Source organism: Oncorhynchus kisutch, linkage group LG19, assembly GCF_002021735.2.
Source record: "Oncorhynchus kisutch isolate 150728-3 linkage group LG19, Okis_V2, whole genome shotgun sequence".
Lineage (NCBI taxonomy): Eukaryota > Metazoa > Chordata > Actinopteri > Salmoniformes > Salmonidae > Oncorhynchus > Oncorhynchus kisutch.
The window spans coordinates 42,761,681-42,783,118 of record NC_034192.2 but is presented as its reverse complement, the minus strand read 5'-3'; the positions used below and the strand labels follow the sequence as shown (position 1 = coordinate 42,783,118).

Below are 21,438 nucleotides of genomic sequence, written 5' to 3'. Positions count from 1 at the left end.
GTTGAAGCACCTTTGGCAGCGATTACGGCCTCAAATCTTGGGTATGACGCTACAAGCTTGGCACACTTGTATTCTTTACTGATCCTCTCATGCTCTGTCAGGTTGGATGGGGAGTGTCACTACACAGCTATTTTCAGGTCTCTCCAGAGATGTTCGATCAAGTTCAAGTCCGGGCTCTGGCTGGGCCACTCAAGGACATTCAGAGACCTGTCTTGACTATGTGCTTAGGGTCATTGTCCTAATGGAAGGTGAACTGTCATCACACTCAGAGGTCCTGAGCGTTCTCAAGCAGTTCTTCATCAAGGATCTCTGTACTTTGCTCCATTCATCTTTCCCTCGATCCTGACTAGTCTCCAAGTCTCTGTCGCTGAAAGAAAAAACCCAGAGCATGAGGCTGCCAACACCATGCTTCACAGTAGGGATGGTGCCAGGTTTCCTCCAGACGTGATGCTTGGCATTCAGGCCAAAGAGTTCAATCTTGGTTTTATCAGACCAGAGAATCTTGTTTCTCATGGTCTGAGATTCTTTAGGTGCCGTTTGGAAAACTCCAAGCGGGTTGTCATGTGCCTTTTACTGAGGAGTGGCTTACGTCTGGCCACTCTACCATAAAGACCTGATTGGTAGAGTGCTGTAGAGATGGGAGAACCTTCCAGAAGTACAACCATCTCCACAGAGGAACTATAGAGCTGTGTCAGAGTGCCCATCGGGTTCTTGGTCACTGACCGAAACCCTTCTCCCCCGATTGCTCAGTTGTGTTCTTGGGGAACTTCAATGCTGCAGAAATGTTTTGGCACCCTTCCCCAGATCTGTGCCTCGTCCGTAAATCTCAGAGACAGGATTGTGTCAATTCCTTCGATCTCCCGGCTTGGTTTTTGCTCTGACATGCACTGTCAACTGTGGGACCTTATATAGACAGGTGTGTGCCTTTCCAAATCATGTCCAATCAATTGAATTTACTACAGGTGGACTCCAATCAAGTTGTAGAAACATCAAGGATGATCAATGGAAACAGGATGCACCGGAGCGCAATTTCAAGTCTCATAGCGAAGGGTCTGAATCCTTATGTAAATGAAGTATTTGTTTTTAATACATTTGCAAAAAAAGTTATCACAATTCCCCATATTGTCATTATGGGGAATTGTGAGTAGATTGGATGAGGGGGGGGGGACATATTTTATTCACTTTAAAATAAGGCTGTAATGTTACAAATGTGGAAGGGATCTGAATACTCTCAGAATGCACTGCAAATGATTCCTCTCCAATTCAGCATTTCGTCTTCATCCAAATACTGAATAGGGCATTCCATTTATTTATTTATTTATTGGGGCGATTGCATAAGAAGTATATCCTACCTCTAGTCTCCTTTATTATTAAACCCCCTCTTTGGTCGTATTTGAGAATCATACCGGCATCTGAAGAGGACATTTACAAAATTGTCCACAAATTAGCCTACTATCAACACATCACATTGGATGTGGATCATAAAATAGGAAATTGCAGTGCACAAGAAATATGGAACATGAGCTGGGAGAGGATGAATGTTATGATTTCAGATTTCAGCAATGTTTTCATACCAATGAGGGATTAAACTACAATTTATTCCTTAATAAAAATGTTTGACTACATGCTTAGAATACTCTTCCTTTTAAGTGCTCTTCTAGCAATGTGTTCTAAATTTGCTTCATGGAGACTCCTGAGTGGCACAGCGGTCTAAGGCACTGCAGTGCTTGAGGCGTCACTACAGATCCGGGTTCAATCCCGGGCTATGTCGCAGCCGAACACGACCGGGATGCCCATGAGGCGACGCACAATTGCCCCGGGGGTGTCCGGGATAGGGGAGGGTTTGGCTGGCTGGGAAGTCCTTGACCCATGGTGCTCTAGCGACTTCTGTGGCAGGCCTGGCACATGCATGCTGACATGGTCGCCAGTTGTATGATGTTTCCTCTGACACATTGGTGCGTCTGGATTCCGGGTTAAGAGAGCAGTTTGTCAAGAAGCAGTGCGGCTTGGCACGGTCGTGTTTCGGAGGTCGCATGGGTCTCGAACATTGCCTCTACCGAGTCCGTACGGGAGTTGCAGGGATGGGCCAAGACTAACAACAAATTGGATATCACAAAATGGAGAAAAAGGGGTACACATTTTATATAAATAAATAATAAAACAAAGAGTAGTGCACGACCCTAGGGTGGAAAATTCTAAGTGATTTCAATGGGGCTTTCTCCATTCTTATTGTTTTACACTAGTGGTCACCAACTGGTTGATCTCCAAGGCATTCCTAGTTGATCACCAAACATTTCTGTAAAATGTGTTCCCATTTATTTATTTTTTCGTGCCGCTGGCGATAGGTGCACTTGACTCCGCAGCCCTAGTGTTGGGAAGTCAAAGTGTTCCAATTTTGAACCATTTAAAGTGTCTGAAAGATGAACTCTGCCTACTCGGCCAAGAGAGCAAATCAAGTGCACCTATAGGCCTACCGCTGGACAATCAGATTGTGCAGACATGGTGGTCTGAGCTGTTTCCTCGAGCCATAGACTGCAAAAAGAAGCCTGGAATGCACTGCAAAGTTGACACTGAGATTTCCAAACCATGACTAGAGAGAGACTCAACGACCAGCAAAGAGCTGCTGTTTCTATTGGTTAATGTTGCATTGGTTTACATTTTAAGTCATGTTTAAAAATCTGAGCAGTAGATCTCGGCTTTGACTCAGAAAGCGATATTGACTAAGAAAAAGGATGGTGGTAACTGTTTTACACTGTTCAATCACTAACATTTATATTTTTAGCAATGTGTGCATTTGCTGCACTCATTCGAGATCATTCCCACACTGCCAGGTAGGGCTGCATGATATTCAGTGTTGCCAAGTAGATTTAGCGAGTTCAGACCGCTGCAGCGACTTTTATTGGTAAAAGAGTATTGCGACAAATTCAGCTACTTTTTAAGGTTGCCCCAGCGACTTCCCTGCTTGTGTGCAGAATTGCTCTGCACCCTCGATGCTCCGCCTGCGCCACCTGCCGTGTGTGCACCGATCACTTGGCCCCTTCTCCCACCTCTCTATGACCATCTCTGCTCTAGCCTCTGTCCTCTCCCCGCTGCAGCTAGTGAAATTTTTGAAAATGGGCAATGCATAAATAAATAAATTTAGTTTCGACATGTCCCCAAATTAATATAGGTGGCTCAGAGTTTGTTTTGATATCTCAACCTGCGTGTTCTGATCGTGTCTGCTATGGATGGACAAAATCAACATGCTCACATTGGCACACGCCCAGTCTTGTCAGCACGTAAGCATAACAAAAAAAGATGTAATGTGCATGCGACAAATGGAGCAACCAACAGCTACTTTTCATAAAAAATATTTGGCAACACTGATATGGGAAAAATAAATAAAATAGAAGCCTAATTTATCACCAAATATTGCAAATGCAATTTGACTTGCGATTTAGATTAAAACACATGGGTAAACTGTTAGAATAACCATTCTATATCCATGATTCCAATTCTATAGTAATATAATAGTGGGCAGGTAACCTAGTGGTTAAGAGCATTAGGCCAATAACCGAAAGATCGCAGGTTCAAATCACCAAGACAACTAGGCGGGGGAAAAAAATCTGCCGATGTCCCCTTGAGCAAGGCACTTAACCCTAATTGCTCCTATAAACATGCTAAGATGGCACCGACAGATGGCACCTCGCCTCGAGCTCCTACAATAGATTGCAGGTTTCTACTTTTCTAGTGTTTCTATAATTTTCCTCCATTACAGAGCATACTACTCGCCAATGTTCAATCAGTGAATAAACGTAGAAACTTAATCTGTGAATAAATAAAATCAGAGCGAGAATCTCCTTCCAGAGGGACATCAGATTCTGCAACATACTGTTTTTCTGAGACTGGGTTTTCTTGAGACATATGAATTATACCCAACCAGCAGGTTTTACAGTTCATTGAGCGTATAGAAAGAGGGCACGACAGGGGAAATGTACAGGACCTTGCGAACTTCTGCTCTACCGGCTTAGAATACTTGGTCATCAAATGTCACCCTTTTTACCTTCGAGAGATTTCAGGGATTATCACCATGGCTGCAGGCACCAAAAATGCTCTGAAAGATCTTAATTGGACCCCCTCACAGTGAGGACCCTCTCCAATGTCAGCAAAACAAAAAAGGAGTTGATTGTGGACTTCAGGATGAACCAGGCTGGACACGCCCACATCCTTTATGCGGCCGCCATGGGGACTGTCAAAAATGTCAAGTTCCTCGGCGTACACATCTCAGAGGAGCTGAAATCTTCAAAACACATGGACACTGTGGTAAAGACATGACAACGACCCTAACCTCGAGGCTAAAAAGAAAATTGGCCTGTCTCAGAGGGCCCTCAGTGTTCTACACGAGCACCAGAGAGCATACCATCGAGCTGCATCACAGCCTGAGACGGCTGTGATGCAGACCGCAAGGCTCTACAGTCGAACGCACCATTAAGTGCACAGTGCCTGGCCTCCAGGACACCTTCAACACCAGGTGTCGCACTAAGGCCAAGAAGATCATCAGGGACCTCATCCACCCGAGCCATGGCCTGTTCTCCCCGCTTCCATCACTCGGACAAGGCCAATACAGGAGCATCATGGCTGAAACTAACAGAAGCCAATAGCTTCTACCTCCAGACCATCAGGGAGCTGAATAGACGAGGAAAAACAGTACCAACTCCCAATACTAAATATGGAAGAGATAAAACCAAGAGTTTATAATGACAGTTATTGCCCTAAGTTTTGATCATTTCATAGCACCCTTTAGAATGTCCCTGTTTTTCTCTACATTCTAGAGCAGTGAGTGAACACCCTATATATTAAGAAGCAAAGTGGATAGCAGCATCGTTGTCATCACCATCTTGTTGCATCTGCTGCATTGACCATGCAGACTGAAGAATGAACGGCAAGTGGTCTCATGGTCAAGCAACAACTGCACTTCTTGAGTGATTGTGGGAAGGGCTTGGTGTGTTCAGAAAGAGACACAGACTCAAGTAGCAGAGTAAACGACGAAGTATAAAAACAGATGTTACACACAGAGGAGTGGCCTATCACATTTAACAAACCAAACATTGGAAATGCAAGGTAAAGTAAAAACCCAAACCGGTCCGTGTATCAATACCAGTATATTGTACAGCCCTACAGCAGAGGGCATAATATTGGAGCAGCTGCTGCTCAACTCTGTAGTACACATTGCCCTTAAGGCAGGGAGACAGCAACAGGTCTCGTTAAATAAAAGGACAAAAAAACAACATTCAATGTTATTCTGAAGTAGAGCACAAAACATCTTCCAGGAAAAAGCACCACTAATATGGTATTATGCAAGACAACATTCTTAGCTGTTAGGCCATATTGCATCAACAATGTACGTACCACATAGGCAATATGAATAGTAATGATTACAAGATGAGTTATGCAAAGCATTTGTTCTCAGCAGGAACAGTTTAAATGCAAAGGAGATTCCAGGCCATTTGGGAGAAACCTGGCAATGGATGTCAGTTTGAGGTCAAGCCAGTCACTTAGCCAGAACTAGGTCTATCACAATATATGTCACTGAAAAAAATTATGCCTTGTAATACATCATGCAAATGACAGTGCATCACATATGCTTCCTCACCTTTGAACTAAAAGTACAGTGGGAGGGAATCTTTAAAGTGATGTCAGAGGCACTCAAAATCAAAAATGTTGACTTGGAGATAATGTGCCATATTCTTGTAATGACATCATCTAACAGATACAGGTAACCGGTCAGAAATGAGCAATAGCATACTGCCAAGCCTTCAAGCAAGTCAATCTCAGAAGTAAATGTTGTAAGAAGCTGGCTTGTAAAGACAATGTTGAACAGTGTGGGGAAAGAGTGGCCGGCTAATCTTGAGGTTGCCAGTCTGGTAGCCAAGGCTTGAGCCGTTTAGAAATGATCTAGCCGGAAGTCCAGCCGAGGCAAGGCTCTACCAGAGATAATGACCCTTTTTCCCAAAAGAGGGTAAGGGGAGGGAAAAAAACCTCTCGGACATTTAAGGCAGAATTGGATTAGGATCAAGCTGGCGAGCAACGGACATTTTTCTTTGATAGGCAGAAGAGGGACAGGGTCTTGGATACGTGACCAGCCACAGGTCAGACAATCCCTCAGGGACCAATTACACAGATAGAGGGACACACTGCACCTATTTGAAACCCACAATTCCAATCTGCTGTGCAGGGCACATGAAATCATCAGGACCGCAGGAACAAGTCAGGATTTGTCATTGCTCATTAAATAACAATGTTGTGCTTAGTTACTGCAATTGGAGTCTAAATAACAAGGGTAGGCAATTTGAAGACAATTTTAAAACAAAATGTTAAAAGGCAGATTACTCAGAAGTGGACTTCATAGTTTTACATTTTGCAAAGGAGCATGCATAACTCCAACAACAATAAGCGATGTAGGCATATATTTTCATTATCCAGTTGTTTAATTCAATAAAATGTCAAAACCTTGTTGATTTTTCCTGCATGAGACTCAAGCCAGTCACAATTACCCGTTGGCCACACTTTGAGATGTTTTGTTTGACAATGAATAAAGACAGCTGTTCTTGCTTATGTCATTTTTATTTCCCCTTTATTTAACCAGGTTGGCCAATTGAGAACAAGTTCTCATTTACAACTGCGACCTGGCCAAGATAAAGCAAAGCAGTGGGACAAAAACAACAGAGTTACACATGGGATAAACAAACATACAGTCAATAACACAATAGAAAAATCTATGTACAGTGTGTGCAAATGTAGAAGAGTAGGGAGGACCGCTAGCAGTGGCTAACTGACTACTAGCTAGTTAGCTGGCTAGCGCTGATGGGGGTTCCAGTTCTAAAGTACAAAAATAGCAAATCCGTACCACATTGGGTGAGGCGGGTTGTAGGGAAGTATATTCTGTCTGTAGATGGAAAGAGATTAAAATATATACGAAGAAAACTATATATACAACGGGACAAGACAAAATATACGTCCGACTGCTACGCCATCTTGGATCTTCTTCTAAAGGGATATCTTTTAAAGGGTTATGAATCAGCTCTCTCTGTTCACATGTCAAGCCGTAACAGCATCCCCAGCACAGCAGCTACAGCACTTTGCCCATGTTAACATATGGATAGACAAGATAGATTAATTAATTGAGACTAGGTCTCAAAGCCCTTCACATTGTCTGGGAAGAGTGACTTCTTGACGCAAAAACTGATGAGCTTTCCCTTACTTTATATAATCAAGGGAAAGCAGACTATTATAAGATAGTGGGGCTACCAATCTGTGCCCTAGTTTAGCATTTAGAGAACACAAATTGAAATATTTAAGCAAGTAGGGAGAGAGATGAAGGATGAGCAATGATTTTGTCCCAGTGTTTGTTTTGACATTGATCATTCAAAGATAATAAAATGCATTTGAGAGTGAGAGGAGATACCGTCCGCATGTATCCTGTCACCAGCGCTAGAGTAACTTATCTAAATCATGAGCCAATAAGTGATGGGTGGGCATCTGGCAAAGGTTTCTGGTATTGCAACAACTGGAAAGTGGCAAATGGCCAAGGTGACCTTGGTTGGTCACAAAGGGCAGAAGTCAAGACAAAAACTGGCCAATACAATTTCACGTGTGCCCAGACGATGACCCCTGTTGTGGCAGACACACAGCCCACTAACACTAAAACCTTTGTAACAAGCATTAAGTCTGTATAGTGGACTACAGCACTTTAGGATTAACAGACTCCTAATCAGTTCACCATTTTATCCACTTCATGTCTGGCCAGTTCAAGAACAGGAAGGATTACACTGTGCAGTAGGAATCGAGGCCATAAGGCAATTTTCACTCATAAGCAATTCTGGTGCTTTTGTTTCTCAGGCGCCATACCGTTCTGCATTAGATTCAATGCCAAGCACAGTGTGAGCTGTGTAATAAAATAGCATAAACGTATATATTGTGTGTCTGGGCAAGAGGATGATTTATTCTGTCTACCAGTGGAGGAAGGGGAGGACTTTATCTTTTTAGATAAAACTACACTAAATATAGTCCCATCACCAAATAACTGATTAAAACACACTTTGACAATATATTGAATTACACTGTACAAAAATAGAAATGCAACATGTAAAGTGTTGATCCCATGTTTCATGATCTGAAATAAGATCCCAGAAATGTTATAGGCGCAAAAGGCGTATTTCTCCATTTTTGTGCACAAATGTATTTACATCCCTGTTAGTGAGCATTTCACCTTTGCAACAAAAATCCATCCACCTGACAGGTGTGGCATATCGAGAACTCTGTATTGGGGACAATAAAAGGCCACTAAAATTGACATTGTGTCGTGACAGAACTGCACAAGTTGTGGGAGCATGCAATTGGCATGCTGACTGCAGGAATGGGTGTTGCCAGAGAATGGAATGCTCCTTTCTCTACCATAAGCAGCCTAAAAAAAATGTATTTTATGAGAATTTGACAGTACGTCCAACCGCCTCCCGACTGCAGACCATGTGTAACGCCAACCCTGTTCCTCCACATCCGGCTTCTTCACCTGCGCGATTGTCTGAGACTAGCCACCCAGACAGCTGATGAAAATGTGGGTTTGCAAAACCAAATAAGTTCTGCACAAACTGTCAGAAACCGTCTCAGGGAAGCTCATCTGCGTGCTCGTTGTCCTGACCTGTCTGCAGTTTGGTGTCGTAACAGACTTCAATGGGCAAATGCTCACCTTCGATTGCCACTGGCATGCTGGACAAGAGTGTTCCTTCACAGGTGAAATCCCGGTTTCAACTGTACCGGGCAAATGCCAGACAGCGTTTAAGGCATTGTGTGGGCGAGCGGTTTGCTGAAGTCAATGTTGTGAACAGAGTACCCCGTGGTTGTGGGGTTATGGTAGGGGAAGGCATAAGCTACGGACAACAAACACAATTGCATTTTACTGATGGCAATTTGAATGTACAGATATACCATGAGGTGAGCCTGAAGTTCATTGTCGTGCCATTCATCTGCCGCCATCACCTTATGTTTCAGCAGGATAATGCACGGCCCAATGACGCAAAGATCGGTACACAATTCCTGCAGGCTTAAAATGTCCATGGCCTGCATACACTCAAACATGCCACACATTGAGCATGTTTGGGATGCTCTGGGTTGACGTGTACAACACTGTGTTCCAGTTCCCGACAATAACCAGTAACTTCGCACAGCCATTGAAGAGGAGTTGGACCCACATTCTACAGGCCACAATCAACAGCTTGGTCAACTATGTGAAGGAGATGTGTCTCGCTGCATGAGGCAAATGGTGGTCACACCAGACAATGACTGGTTTTCTGATCCCCAACCTTGTTCTTAAGGTACAGTTGAAGTCGGAAGTTTACATACACTTAGGTTGGAGTCATTAAAACTGATTTTTCAACCACTCCAAAAAATGTCTTGTTAACAAACTATAGTTGACAAATCGGTTGCAACTTCATGCATGACAAGTAATTTTTCCAACAATTGTTTACAGACGATAATCTCAAGGTAATCTGAAGGTACAAACAATAGTACTATACAAACAATATTACGCAAGTATAAACACCATGGGACCATGCAGCCGTCATACCGCTCAGGAAGGAGACGTGTTCTGTCTCCTAGAGATGAATGTACTTTGGTGCGAAAAGTGCAAATCAATCCCAGAACAACAGCAAAGGACCTTGTGGAGATGCTGGAGGAAACAGGCCCGAAAGTATCTATGTCCACAGTAAAAACGAGTCCTATAAATCGTATAAAACCTGAAAGGACGCACAGCAAGAAAGAAGCCACTGCTCCAAAACCTCCATAAAAAAAGCCAGACTACGGTGTGCAACTGCACATGGGGACAAAGATCGTATTTTTTGGAGAAATGTCCTCTGGTCTGATGAAACAAAAGATAGAACTGTTTGGTCATAATGCTCATCGTTATGTTTGGAGGAAAAAGGGGGAGGCTTGCAAGCCGAAGAAAACCATCCCAACCGTGAAGCACGGGGGTGGCAGCATCATGTTGTGGGGGTGCTTTGCTGCAGAAGGGACTGGTGCGGTTCACAGAATAGATGGCATCATGAGGGAGGAAAATTATGTGGATAAATTGAAGCAACATCTCAAGACATCAGTCAGGAAGTTAAAGCTTGGTCGCAAATGGGTCTTCCAAATGGAAGAAAAGTTGTGGCAAAATGACTTCAGGACAAGAAAGTCAAGGTATTGGAGTTGCCATCACACAGCCCTGACCTCAATCCTATAGAAAGTTGGTCCCAGTTCCACAATAACTGTTTGTTTTTGTTAGATAAAGTCCATCATTTATGTCCAAATACCTCCTTTTTGTTTTCTCGTCAAGTTCACAAATGCAAATTCACAAGGCGCGGGCACTTAGTTCAGACAAGGTCAAAACAGTTCCATTACAGTTTGATTATATACATCGTTTAACATTTTTAAACAATCTTTAGGATGTTTTTATCATAAATCTTCAATAATGTTTCAACCGGACAATATCTTTGTATTTAGAAATTAAAAGGAATGGAGCTCGCTCTCACGGCCGCCCGCCTGACTTAGCTCATGGCATTCTGCCAGACCCCTGATTCAAACAGCTCTTATTCGCTCCCCCTTTCTAGTTGAAGCCTGAAACAACGTTCTGAAGACAATTGACATCTAGTGGAAGCATTACAAAGTGCAATATGACCCCATAGACACTGTATATTGGGATAGGCAATCACTCAAACTACAAACCTCAGATTTCCCACTTCCTGGTTGGATTTTTTCTCATGTTTTTTTCCTGCCGTATGAGTTCTGTAATACTCAGACATCATTCTAACAGTTTGAGAAACTTCAGTGTTTTCGATCCATATCTAATTCTATGCATATTCTAGCTTTTTGGCCTGAGTAGCAGGCAGTTTACTTTGGGCACCTTATTCATCCAAGCTACTCAATACTGCCCCCCAGTCCCAAAGAAGTTAAATATCTCTTTGCTTCTCAATTTTTTGGGAAAATTTGTTCAAGACTGTACTATTGTCTTTCGTCAACTACTCACCACATTTTATGCACTGCAGTGCTAGCTAGCTAGCTAGCTGTAGCTTATGCTTTCAATACTAGATTCATTCTCTGATGCTTTGATTAGGTGGACAACATGTCATGCTGGAAGAGCTCTAGGTTGGAGGACGTCATAATGACTAAGTCTATGGAAGGGAGTGAGGGCCACGAGCCTCCTAGATTTTGTACTGTAATCACCATAGTGCTACCCTACAGAGTGCTGTTGAGGCTACTGTAGGGTTTGGCGACATGGCCTAAAATCTATATTTTATTTTAAACTTCTGGGTTTTATTCACAATGCATATCTTGATTTAAAAAATGTGTGTATCTCTGATTAGGCATTCTACAATTTTAATGGTCAAAAACACTTTCAAACAATCAGCAAAATCGAATGAAATCAGAGTTTGAAATTATACCTGGGTTAAATATAAGCCTTCCACAACCATAAGACCAACTAATAATTGTATTATTTCATCAAAATATGTTTTTGCAATCACTGATCCGGCTTTAAAGTCTGTCTATGAAAATGCCATTTAAAATAAATATATAACCAGAACCATGCATAATAGACATTCCCAAATAATGACTAACTTGTTGTAGCAGGCATTAAGCTATAAAAAATTAACACCGGTCTCATTTAACAATCTATCAAGCACAAGCCCATGTGCTAGTGAGTAGCCAGCTAATCTTTATTTCAAGTTTAGCCAACTTGGATCTGTTCGCTAGCTAACAAGACAGAACAGTTTAATTGTTATGGACAGAAGAGCTAGCTGAACAGCATGCTAGCCAATTGGTACTTAATAACCTCTTAGAACTACCGCTCCCGGCTACGGGGGAGATGCTATTCAGCGGTTGCTTATGACATAGCGCAACAGACAAAAAATATACAAATCCGTGGTGTTGTACAAAGGGTAGACACCAGTGGCGATTGTATTTGTTTTATGGCTCGCCTTATTTCTATTACATCATATTGAATGACTGTCATTCATATTCCATTCACCCAGCTCAATGTAATATCAATAGGTTTAGGCTACTGATACTCAAATTTGCCATAAACCCATCATGAGGTTGCTACAACCTAGCCTTCGGTACTGGTACCCCCTGTATATAGTTAGGTTATATAGCTAGGTTGTAGCAACCTCATGATGGGTTTAGGGCAAATTTGAGTATCAGTAGCCTAAACCTATTGATGTTACATTGAGCTGGGTGAATGGAATAGGAATGACAGGTTGTAGTACCCTCAACAACCCCGCACATCAGTACTGCTACCCCCTGTATATAGACATGTTATTGTTATTTGATTTGGTTACTTTTTATTTATTTATCAAATATGTTCTTACCACAAAAATATATATAAAATAGCCGCATTGTTGGTTAAGGGCTTGTAAGTAAGAGTTTGAGACAAATTGGAGTTATCAAGGTGACATAAAGGGACAAATTCAATAGCGTCTTGTACACTCTTTCCTGCATATCAAATGTTATTTGTCACATGCGCCGAATACAACAGGTGTAGATCTTACTGTGACTAAATACTTTTTTTGCCCCACTGTATGTCATGAGACATAAGGAACTGAAACAAGCCTTTGCCATGAGATGAGGGCGATTCATCCGACAAAAACATATGACCATCAAAGAAATGTCCCGATCCGTCTATAGTCCGACAGATATAGGGCGAGAGAGCAATGCACCTTGAGGAAACATGCAGTGCGAGGAAAGCCGTGTTCCCTCCAAGTGGCGCGAGAACACAGAGAAACGGGCTACATCTTTGTACTGCACCGAGTATGGCGGCAGATCAAAGTGTACAATCTATGGAAGCAGATCACAGGAACATGTTTTGCAATGTGATAGAAGGGAGCGAGTAGCCTAGCAACACTTCAAAGCAGCTACTGTGTGGAGGGGCATTACCCATAGCGTAGTCAGAGCATAGCATTAGAACACAAGATAAAATATGTACAGAGAGGGACCACTGGATGGTAAGCTTTTAGTCCATTGTATGAAGGTTGTTGAATATTCCTGTTTGATTTGTACTTTCCCTTCTCCAAAAACATTACTGTATCTGAAAGATATCTATGAAACACAGAGAGCAGGTGTATTAGTAAGAGATATGCCTATGTATTCTTTAGATTTAATCTACTGTGGAGGTAGCCTAGATATTTCATAATTCACCACATAATTCACCACATTGGATTTCTTACCTTTTATGAACAGAGTAGAAACAATTAACTTCCAACAGACTGTAATGCAGAGACGGAAATATACAGAAACCTGTTATCAGAGAGGTACATACACTAGTGAGCAAGGTAGTGACGATTTCAGCAGACCGTCCAGTGTGGTTAAATTGTGCGCCAAAATGCAACGGCTTGTGACCATTTGTTTTTGTACAGTCTCTGTAGCGGATTTGAATATAGAGGATAGGCCTATCTCATTGGCCTTCTCATTATTAGGTTTGCTTACTAACAGACAAACACTAGCACTGTGGTACACAAGGTCCTGGTATTCCAATGAGGTGTTCCAGTGGCCTGGAATTCAAATGCAGGCACACAATTCAAACCAGGCAATCTGAGGAATTCAACTATTTTTTTCCCTGTCCTCCATTGCTACAGTCTGCTACAGAAAACGAAGGACTGCCCGCTAGGTCACAGATTTCACAAATTTAAACAGCAATCATTGACTAACTACAACTCTGGTACACTACATCAATATTTCTAATGTACTGTGGCTCAATGCAACCGGTCAATAATAATGAATTGCTCCACCCCCCCCCCATTATCTCAAATGTCATTATGAGCTGAAATACAGCCAATACTGGATAAGAAAACAAAACCCCAAAACCAGCTAATCAAGGGCTTTGCCTAAATAGTGCGCTCTGAGCGAGTGTAGGCATCGTTCATTTTGTGCTTTTCTTCCCTTTTTCCCTTGAAATACGTAGCTTCTGTATTAATAATGTGATGAATACGCAACTGTAATCGCCATGTGTGTAAACAGTTAAGCCAGAGCTCTGCCTCCACTTTCAATACAAGAATAACATGTGACATCACTTAAGTTCCACAGGGTTAGCGGCATGAGGAGAGGCCAAAGAAAGTTGCTTTTGTGCTTATGGACTGGGAGTTTGAAGCATTTCGCCTATTTTTAGCACATTTTATATGGGCAAACTAGAAGGTTCCTGCTTGCAAAAGCATAAGACAAAGTTCTTCGCAATCCATTTTATTTCTCAATCAAGTCGGTCTCGCATGCTTCTGTTCTGTCTGGTGACCAAAATAGGACAGATGTCACAGACCAGAATCGACACAAACAAGCAGGATGAAAGCAGTCACATCAAAAATGTCTTCTCATCTGAGTCGGTCTTGCCATCAGCCCTTCAGTCCTGCTGGCTCGGTTCAAAAAGCATCCTGACTAGAGAGAGAAACAAGCTATGTCTGTCTCTCTAGGCCTCCTGTCTTCACCTTCTCCTCACTGCCTTTTCACTTAGATATTACTAGCCCCTGTTTGACTACTATGCTAATCCCATGCTAAACTCAGCACACAAGGACACTGTCTGAGCTCTGTGGTAGGCCTGACATTTGAGCTGTGTGATTCACTGGCAGCTAGAGGTCTTGATGACTGTGTGTGACTGTTCATGGCCTTAGCCTTTTTGCACCTGCCTAAAGAATTACAAGGAGCTGACAAGTCTGACCCATTGTCCCTTCTTGGATGGCTGCTGCGTCTTAGACACTAGCGCCGGCTGTACAGCTGATTAGAGACTCATTTTCAGCCAGGTAATTTTTTCCACTTAAATTAACCAGGCTACTTTTCTATAGAGCTCGCCAGCTTGTAGTCCTAAAAAACAGAGATGAGTTACCTCTTATTCATTCAGCCAGTCCTATGGAGAAAACGAAATGGGGAAAGAATAGAATTATGGGATAAAGTCTGAGGTTAACACAGACTTAGGAGATCTTATTGTTACGGCTTTCTAGTTGTGATGAAGGAGAGTCGGACCAAACTGCAGCGTGTCGATTGCGATCCATGTTTATTTAAACAAACGTAAACACGACTAAACACGAACACTACAAAACAATAAACGAAAACAGCCTATACTTGTGCAAACTAACAGAGAGTACACATAGGACAGATAGGACAATCACCCACGACAAACTCAAAGAATATGGCTGCCTAAATATGGTTCCCAATCAGAGACAACGATAAGCACCTGCCTCTAATTGAGAACCACTCCAAACAGCCATAGACCTTACTAGATAACCCCACTAGCTACAATCCCAAAAACATACACACCAAAACCCCAAGACAAAACACACCACAATACAAAAACTCCATGCCACACCCTGGCCTGACCCAATACATGAAGAAAAACACAAAATACTTAAACCAGGGCGTGACACTTATATATGTTTTGTTCTATGAGACAATCAGTCAACATGACATCAGTAGGCTACCACCTAACCCAAACTTGGACTAAAATAAGCCTAATGTTACTCCTTAGCCCAAGAACATTACATGTTCTGTTTATAGGGTGAATTGGCTCTGGAAGCTAAAACAGTGAAATAATCCATCAAAACGTCAAACGATTCTCAATTGCATTTCGTGAACTAACACTCGCATTTGACTCCCCCCCCCCCCTTACTAGCCCCGACTTTGCTGACAGCTAGTTTGAGAACATTTATTACTTACTATGACTGATGTGTGGTTGTCCCACCTCAATATCTTAAGATGCACCAACTGTAAGTTGCTCTGGAAAAGGGCATCTGCTAAATGACTAAAATTTTAATGCAAAATTGCAGTACAGTTCTAGAAACAGAAATCCCTCTACTTTCATATCACACCAAAATAATATAATAAATGCTGAAACACACACTGTGCACTGTTTTAACAGTTGCAGCAGACAGTACTTTTCACTGACAACACGATTGTGGCATCTGTCACCGTTTACACAGATTTTAGGAGACGCAAAAAGTGAATTACCACAGGTAGTCAACTCGGTCCTCTGTTTTCCATAAACAAGCGCTGTAACATGGAAATATGGCTGTGTGGGAAGCCTAATAAAGGTGTGTATCAATTTAACTTTTTTATTATTATTATTATTCTCCACCAGTCAGAACCAGGTGTTAATGATTACACATCTTTGAAACCTAGGCTAATACCAAGAGGGAATGCCATCTCCAATAAGACTAATGCTGTCAGTTGCGTAAGGGGGACACTACCAGCTGAATATTTAAATGAGTGACATGTTAAAATTCCGAAACAAAAGTGCAAAGATGTGCCTAGTAAAAAATGTGAAAAAGTTCTGGACATCTTTCAAGGAGAACTTGTGGACTCACCACAGTCCCCACATTTTTCAAATACTTGTTCCCTCATATCAGCGTCAAATACGGTCTTGCAGAATTTGGATCTGCACGTGCATAGTGGGATAACTGAGTTAATGCTATGGAATTACTAGATTATGAGGCTTCCATTGTGAAGTCAAGCAAACAGCATTGCGGGTGTAGCGAAATACTTGTGTTCCTATCTAACAATACACACAAATCTAACAGTAAAAGAATGGAATGAAGAAATGTATACAGTACCAGTCAAAAGTTTAAGAACACCCACTCATTAAAGGGTTTCTTTATTTTTACAATTTTCTAAATTGTAGAATAGTGAAGACATCAGAACTATGAAATAACACATATGGAATCATGTAGTAGCCAAAATAAGTGTTAAACAAATCAAAATATATCTTATATTGGAGATTCCACAAAGTAGCCATCCTTTTCCTTGACAGCTTTGCACACTCTTGGCATTCTCTCAACCAGCTTCACCTGGAATGCATTCCCAACAGTCTTGAAGGAGTTCCCACATATGCTGAGCACTTGTTGGCAGCTTTTCCTTCACTCCGCAGTCCAACTCATATCAATTGGGTTGAGGTTGGGTGATTGTGGCGGTCACGTCATCTGATGCAGCCCTCCATCACTTTCCTTCTTGATAAAATAGCCCTTCCACAGCCTGGAGATGTTGGGTCATTATCCTGTTTAAAAACAAATGATAGTCCCATGCTGTGGTAACCACGCTGGTTAAGTGTGCCTTGATTTCTAAAAAACTCTAACAGTGCCACCAGCAAATGCTTCACGGTGAGAACTACACATGCAGAGATCATCCCTTTACCTACTCTACGTTTCACAAAAACAGAGGTTGGAATCAAACATCTCAAATTTGGACTCCGACCAAAGGACAGATTTCCATCGGTCTAATGTCCATTGCTATGGTGTTTATTGGCTCCAGCAAGTCTCTTCTGATTGGTGTCCTTTAGTAGTGGTTTCTATGCAGCAATTCGACCATGAAGGCCTGATTCACAGTCTCCTCTGAACAGTTGATGTTGAGATGTTACTTGAACTCTGTGAAGCATTTATTTGGGATGCAATTTCCGAGGCTGGTAACTCGAATGAACTTATCCTCTGCAGCAGAGGCAACTCTGGGTCTTCTTTACCTGTGGCGATCCTTATGAGAGGCAATTTCATCGTTACGCTGATTGACTGACCTTCGTGTCCTAAAGTAATGATGGACTGTCATTTCGCTTTGCTTATTTGAGCTGTTCTTGCCATAATATGGACTTGGTCTTTAACCAAATAGGGTTATCTTCTTTATTCCACCCCTACCTTGTCACAACACAACTGATTGTTAAGGGGGGGGGGGGGGGGGGGGAGAATCCACAAATTAACTAAAGGCACACCTGTTATTTGAAATGCATTCCAAGTGACTACCTCATGAAGATGGTTGAGAAAATGCCAAGAGTGTGCAAAGCTGTCATCAAGGCAAAGGATGGCTACTTTGAAGAATCTGAAATATATTTTGATTTGTTTAACACTTTTTGGCTTACAACATGATTCCATATTTCTTAGTTTTGACGTCTTCACTATTATTCTACAATTTAAATCAATCTTTAAAAAATAAAACAAAAACCCTTGAATGAGTAGGTGTGTCAACTTGACTGGTACTGTATATATAGTGCATTCGGAAAGTCTTCAGACCCCTTGACTTTTCCCAAATGTTACGTTACAGCCTTATTCTGAAATGTATTAAAATAGTTTTCCCCCCCCTCAATATACACACAATAACGACAAAGCAAAAACAGTTTTTCAAATTTGTCTAGTTGGAGCATCGCTGCACAGATATTTTCAGGTCTCTCCAGAGATGTTTGATCGGCTTCAAGTCCGGGCTCTGGCTGGGCCACTCAAGGACATTCAGAGACTTGTCCCAAAGACATTCCTGCATTGTCTTGGCTGTGTGCTTAGGGTCGTGTCCTGTTGGAAGGTGAACCTTCAACCCAGTCTGAGGTGCTCAGCCCTCTGGAGTAGATTTTCATCAAGGATCTCTGTACTTTGCTCCGTTCATTTTTTCCCTAGATCCTGACTAGTCTCCCAGTCTGTCGGAGTTACCATCGGGTGTTTGGTCACCTCCCTGACCAAGGCCATTCTCCCTCGATTGCTCAGTTTTGGCCGGGTGGGCAACTCTTGGAAGAGTCTTAGTGGTTCCAAACTTCTTCCATTTAAGAATAATGGAGGCCACTGTTCTTCGGGACCTTCAATGCTGCAGGCATTTTTTTGGTACCCTTCCCCAGATCTGTAACTCGACCCAATACTATCTCGGAGCTCTACGGACAATTCCTTCAACCTCATGGTTTGGCTTTGCTTTGACATGCACTTACAACTGTGGGACCTTATATAGACAGGTGTGTGCCTTTCCAAATTATGTGCAATCCATTGAATTTACCACAGCTGGACTAAAATCAAGTTGTAGAAACATCAAGGATGATCAATGGAAACAGGATGCACCCAATTTCAAGTCTCATAGCAAAAAGTCTGAATACTTATTTAAAGGAGAAAGGGGGATACCTCGACAGCTGTACAACAATGCAGTAAACTGAAATGTGTCTTCCGCAAGGGAACTAACTGTTGGTTAACTGCCTTGCTCAGGAGCAGGACGACAGATTTTTACCTTGTCAGCTCAGGGATTATATAAATAAGGTATCTGTTTTTTTTATTTGTAATACATTTGTAAACATTTCAAAAAACCTGTTTTGCACTTTGTAATTATGGGTTATTGTGTGTAGACTGAGTAATGTATTTTATTTAATCAATTTCAGAATAAGGATGTAATGTAACAAAACGTGGGAAAAGTCAAGGGGTCTGAATACTTCCCGAACTCACTGTAGGTAATGGGATGTAGATATTATGAACAGTATGTGGACAGAATATGGTGGCTTGGTTGACGGATAACGTAAACAGAGACATTGACACACCAATAGGTGTAGTGTGACATGGTTATAATTGCTTTATTTTATTTTTTTTAACTCTACAAGGCTCATTGTTTCCTGAAGAGCTATGGAGATGAGAGTGACAGGCATGATGCCATATTCATTTATTATTATGTTGTACTAATGTAGTACATGCACAGATGACTAGAATGGTATGCTCCACTATGAAACATAATGAAATGTGTAGACCTACTAGTACACGGTTAACGAGACAGCAATGACAACACGTGACAGACGTAATTGTTTCCTCAATGTCAGATACATCAGCATGTGGCAGTGTCACTATCGCCTCGCCCACTATTTTAAGTGGTCTATCGATTTTCTGGGCCATCGTTGTGCGTATCTCTTGCTGTGAACAAACCGCAGGGCGCCAGGGCCAATTGCCTGATGGTTGAAATGTACTGAAAATAATTACCCTTGCAATAAACAATAGCATGTGAAAATTTTACCGATATAGTCCACTGAATTTGATTATTGCCAACTGCCCCATGCAGCCAATTCAAGCGGCTACAGATAAGGAGTCCTGATTATTTAAGTCACTTCTAGGAGAGGCCTAAAGTGTACAGCTGAAACAGTGTCTATTAATCAAAACATTTCCATTCAAGCTCAATATGCCTAATGACACACATTTAAGGTTTGTTTGGAATTGGTTCAGGTCAATAGCATTAGTGTAGGTTTATGTTTTGTATGATGTTTAAATACAAATTGAGCAAATTCGTAGCCTATTTCACTGTCTGGGAAACAATATAGCCAGTTTACATTGTCGTTTGGAAAATACAGGAAACGTAAACTGATGCGCTCTGAAGTCTGAATATGTTCATGGCATAAGTGGCTGGGTTACTATCAAATCCTGTTATGTAAAGTAGCTGGAGATTATCTCCCAATGATAGAGCTTTACCGGGATGTAGTCAGGATACGTAATACTGTAGCCGCATGGCAACAGTAACGCAGAAACTAAGAATGTAACAATTTAGCGAAGGGGTGGTAGCGGGAAATTATAGAACACTGACAGTAGCAGAGAGGTTTCACAAATTACAACATTTTCAGATTAGCATCACTGAAGGCTAATCAAATAATTATACTGACCTGTTGCGTTCTTTCCGCCGGATTCATCATCACAGCTTGACGAAAACTGTTATCCACATAAGACGCCATTGTTTTGAAGACGCGTTAAAAACAATTAAATTGCTTATTTTGTTGACAATTTAATGTTCGGGGTCTGGGTATGCACAGACCAAGCCACAATCCTTGTTCCCACTTTGTTATCCACTGAGAAAACTCTAGTGTGCTAAAAAATGATAATTAGTCCCCCCGGCCAGGCCACAATGTGAGCCTCGGGGTTTATTATGTCCCCAAACCGATACCAGAAGGCTGCCACCGGTCCAAACAAACTTGCTATCAAGGCGCGGATCGAATAATCCAGATTCCAACACAGTAGATCTGTTGCTGTACAATTTGTATTATGGTAAAACGGTTCCTTTATCTAAACCGACACTAAAAGCCAATCCATTGATCTTCAGCATTTTTGCGTTTGCCACAATTTCATGTATCCGCCTTCAAAGAAAAAAGTAGAAATCTATCCTGACAGTAACCAGTTGTCCATTTTTTTAAATAATAAACCTATACATGTAGAAAGGCAACCTTTAAAAAAACATTATGATAGGTTTAAAAGTGACGATGAGGCCACAGCTTTCTGCTGTATGCCGCCATGGTGACTGACACAAGGGAAAGCTCATGGGCGAGTCCATTTACAAAAATAGAGCCGGGGGACAATGCATTGTGGCCTACAAAGCTATCCTTTGTCGCCATCCAATGACAGAACCTGGAATAAAACACACAGATAGGCTACTGAAGGGGCAAATACTTATGCACATTTGGGAACAATGAATAGTTATGGACCTTAACGATGTGAAAATAGCCGATTTTTTTTCCTATTTATTGACAACATGAAACTCTATTTGACTGGAATTTCATTCTGATTTGATATATGGAGGAAAATATAAAGTGTAGAAGTAGGAAATGGGGAAAAAGTTATATTCAATTCCATTTAATGATATTATATTTCCTTATTCTAACCACGTGTTATATTTGTATGCTTCAGTGCTGTTCAAGCTCTT

General features: G+C 41.7%; 1 protein-coding gene across 13 annotated transcripts in view; it reads right to left on the bottom strand.

Annotated features, from left to right (window-relative positions):
• LOC109864853 (rap guanine nucleotide exchange factor 2) overlaps positions 1 to 21,058 on the bottom strand; it is a 144,339-nt gene extending 123,281 nt beyond the window's left edge. For all 13 annotated transcript variants that reach the window (XM_031797183.1, XM_031797192.1, XM_031797187.1 and 10 more), the window contains exon 1: positions 20,408 to 21,058. In XM_031797183.1, the coding sequence (XP_031653043.1) occupies positions 20,408 to 20,476 (69 nt within the window). In that variant the 5' untranslated portion in view covers positions 20,477 to 21,058. The remainder of the gene's footprint in view (positions 1 to 20,407) is intronic.
• Positions 21,059 to 21,438: the final 380 nt, after the last annotated feature.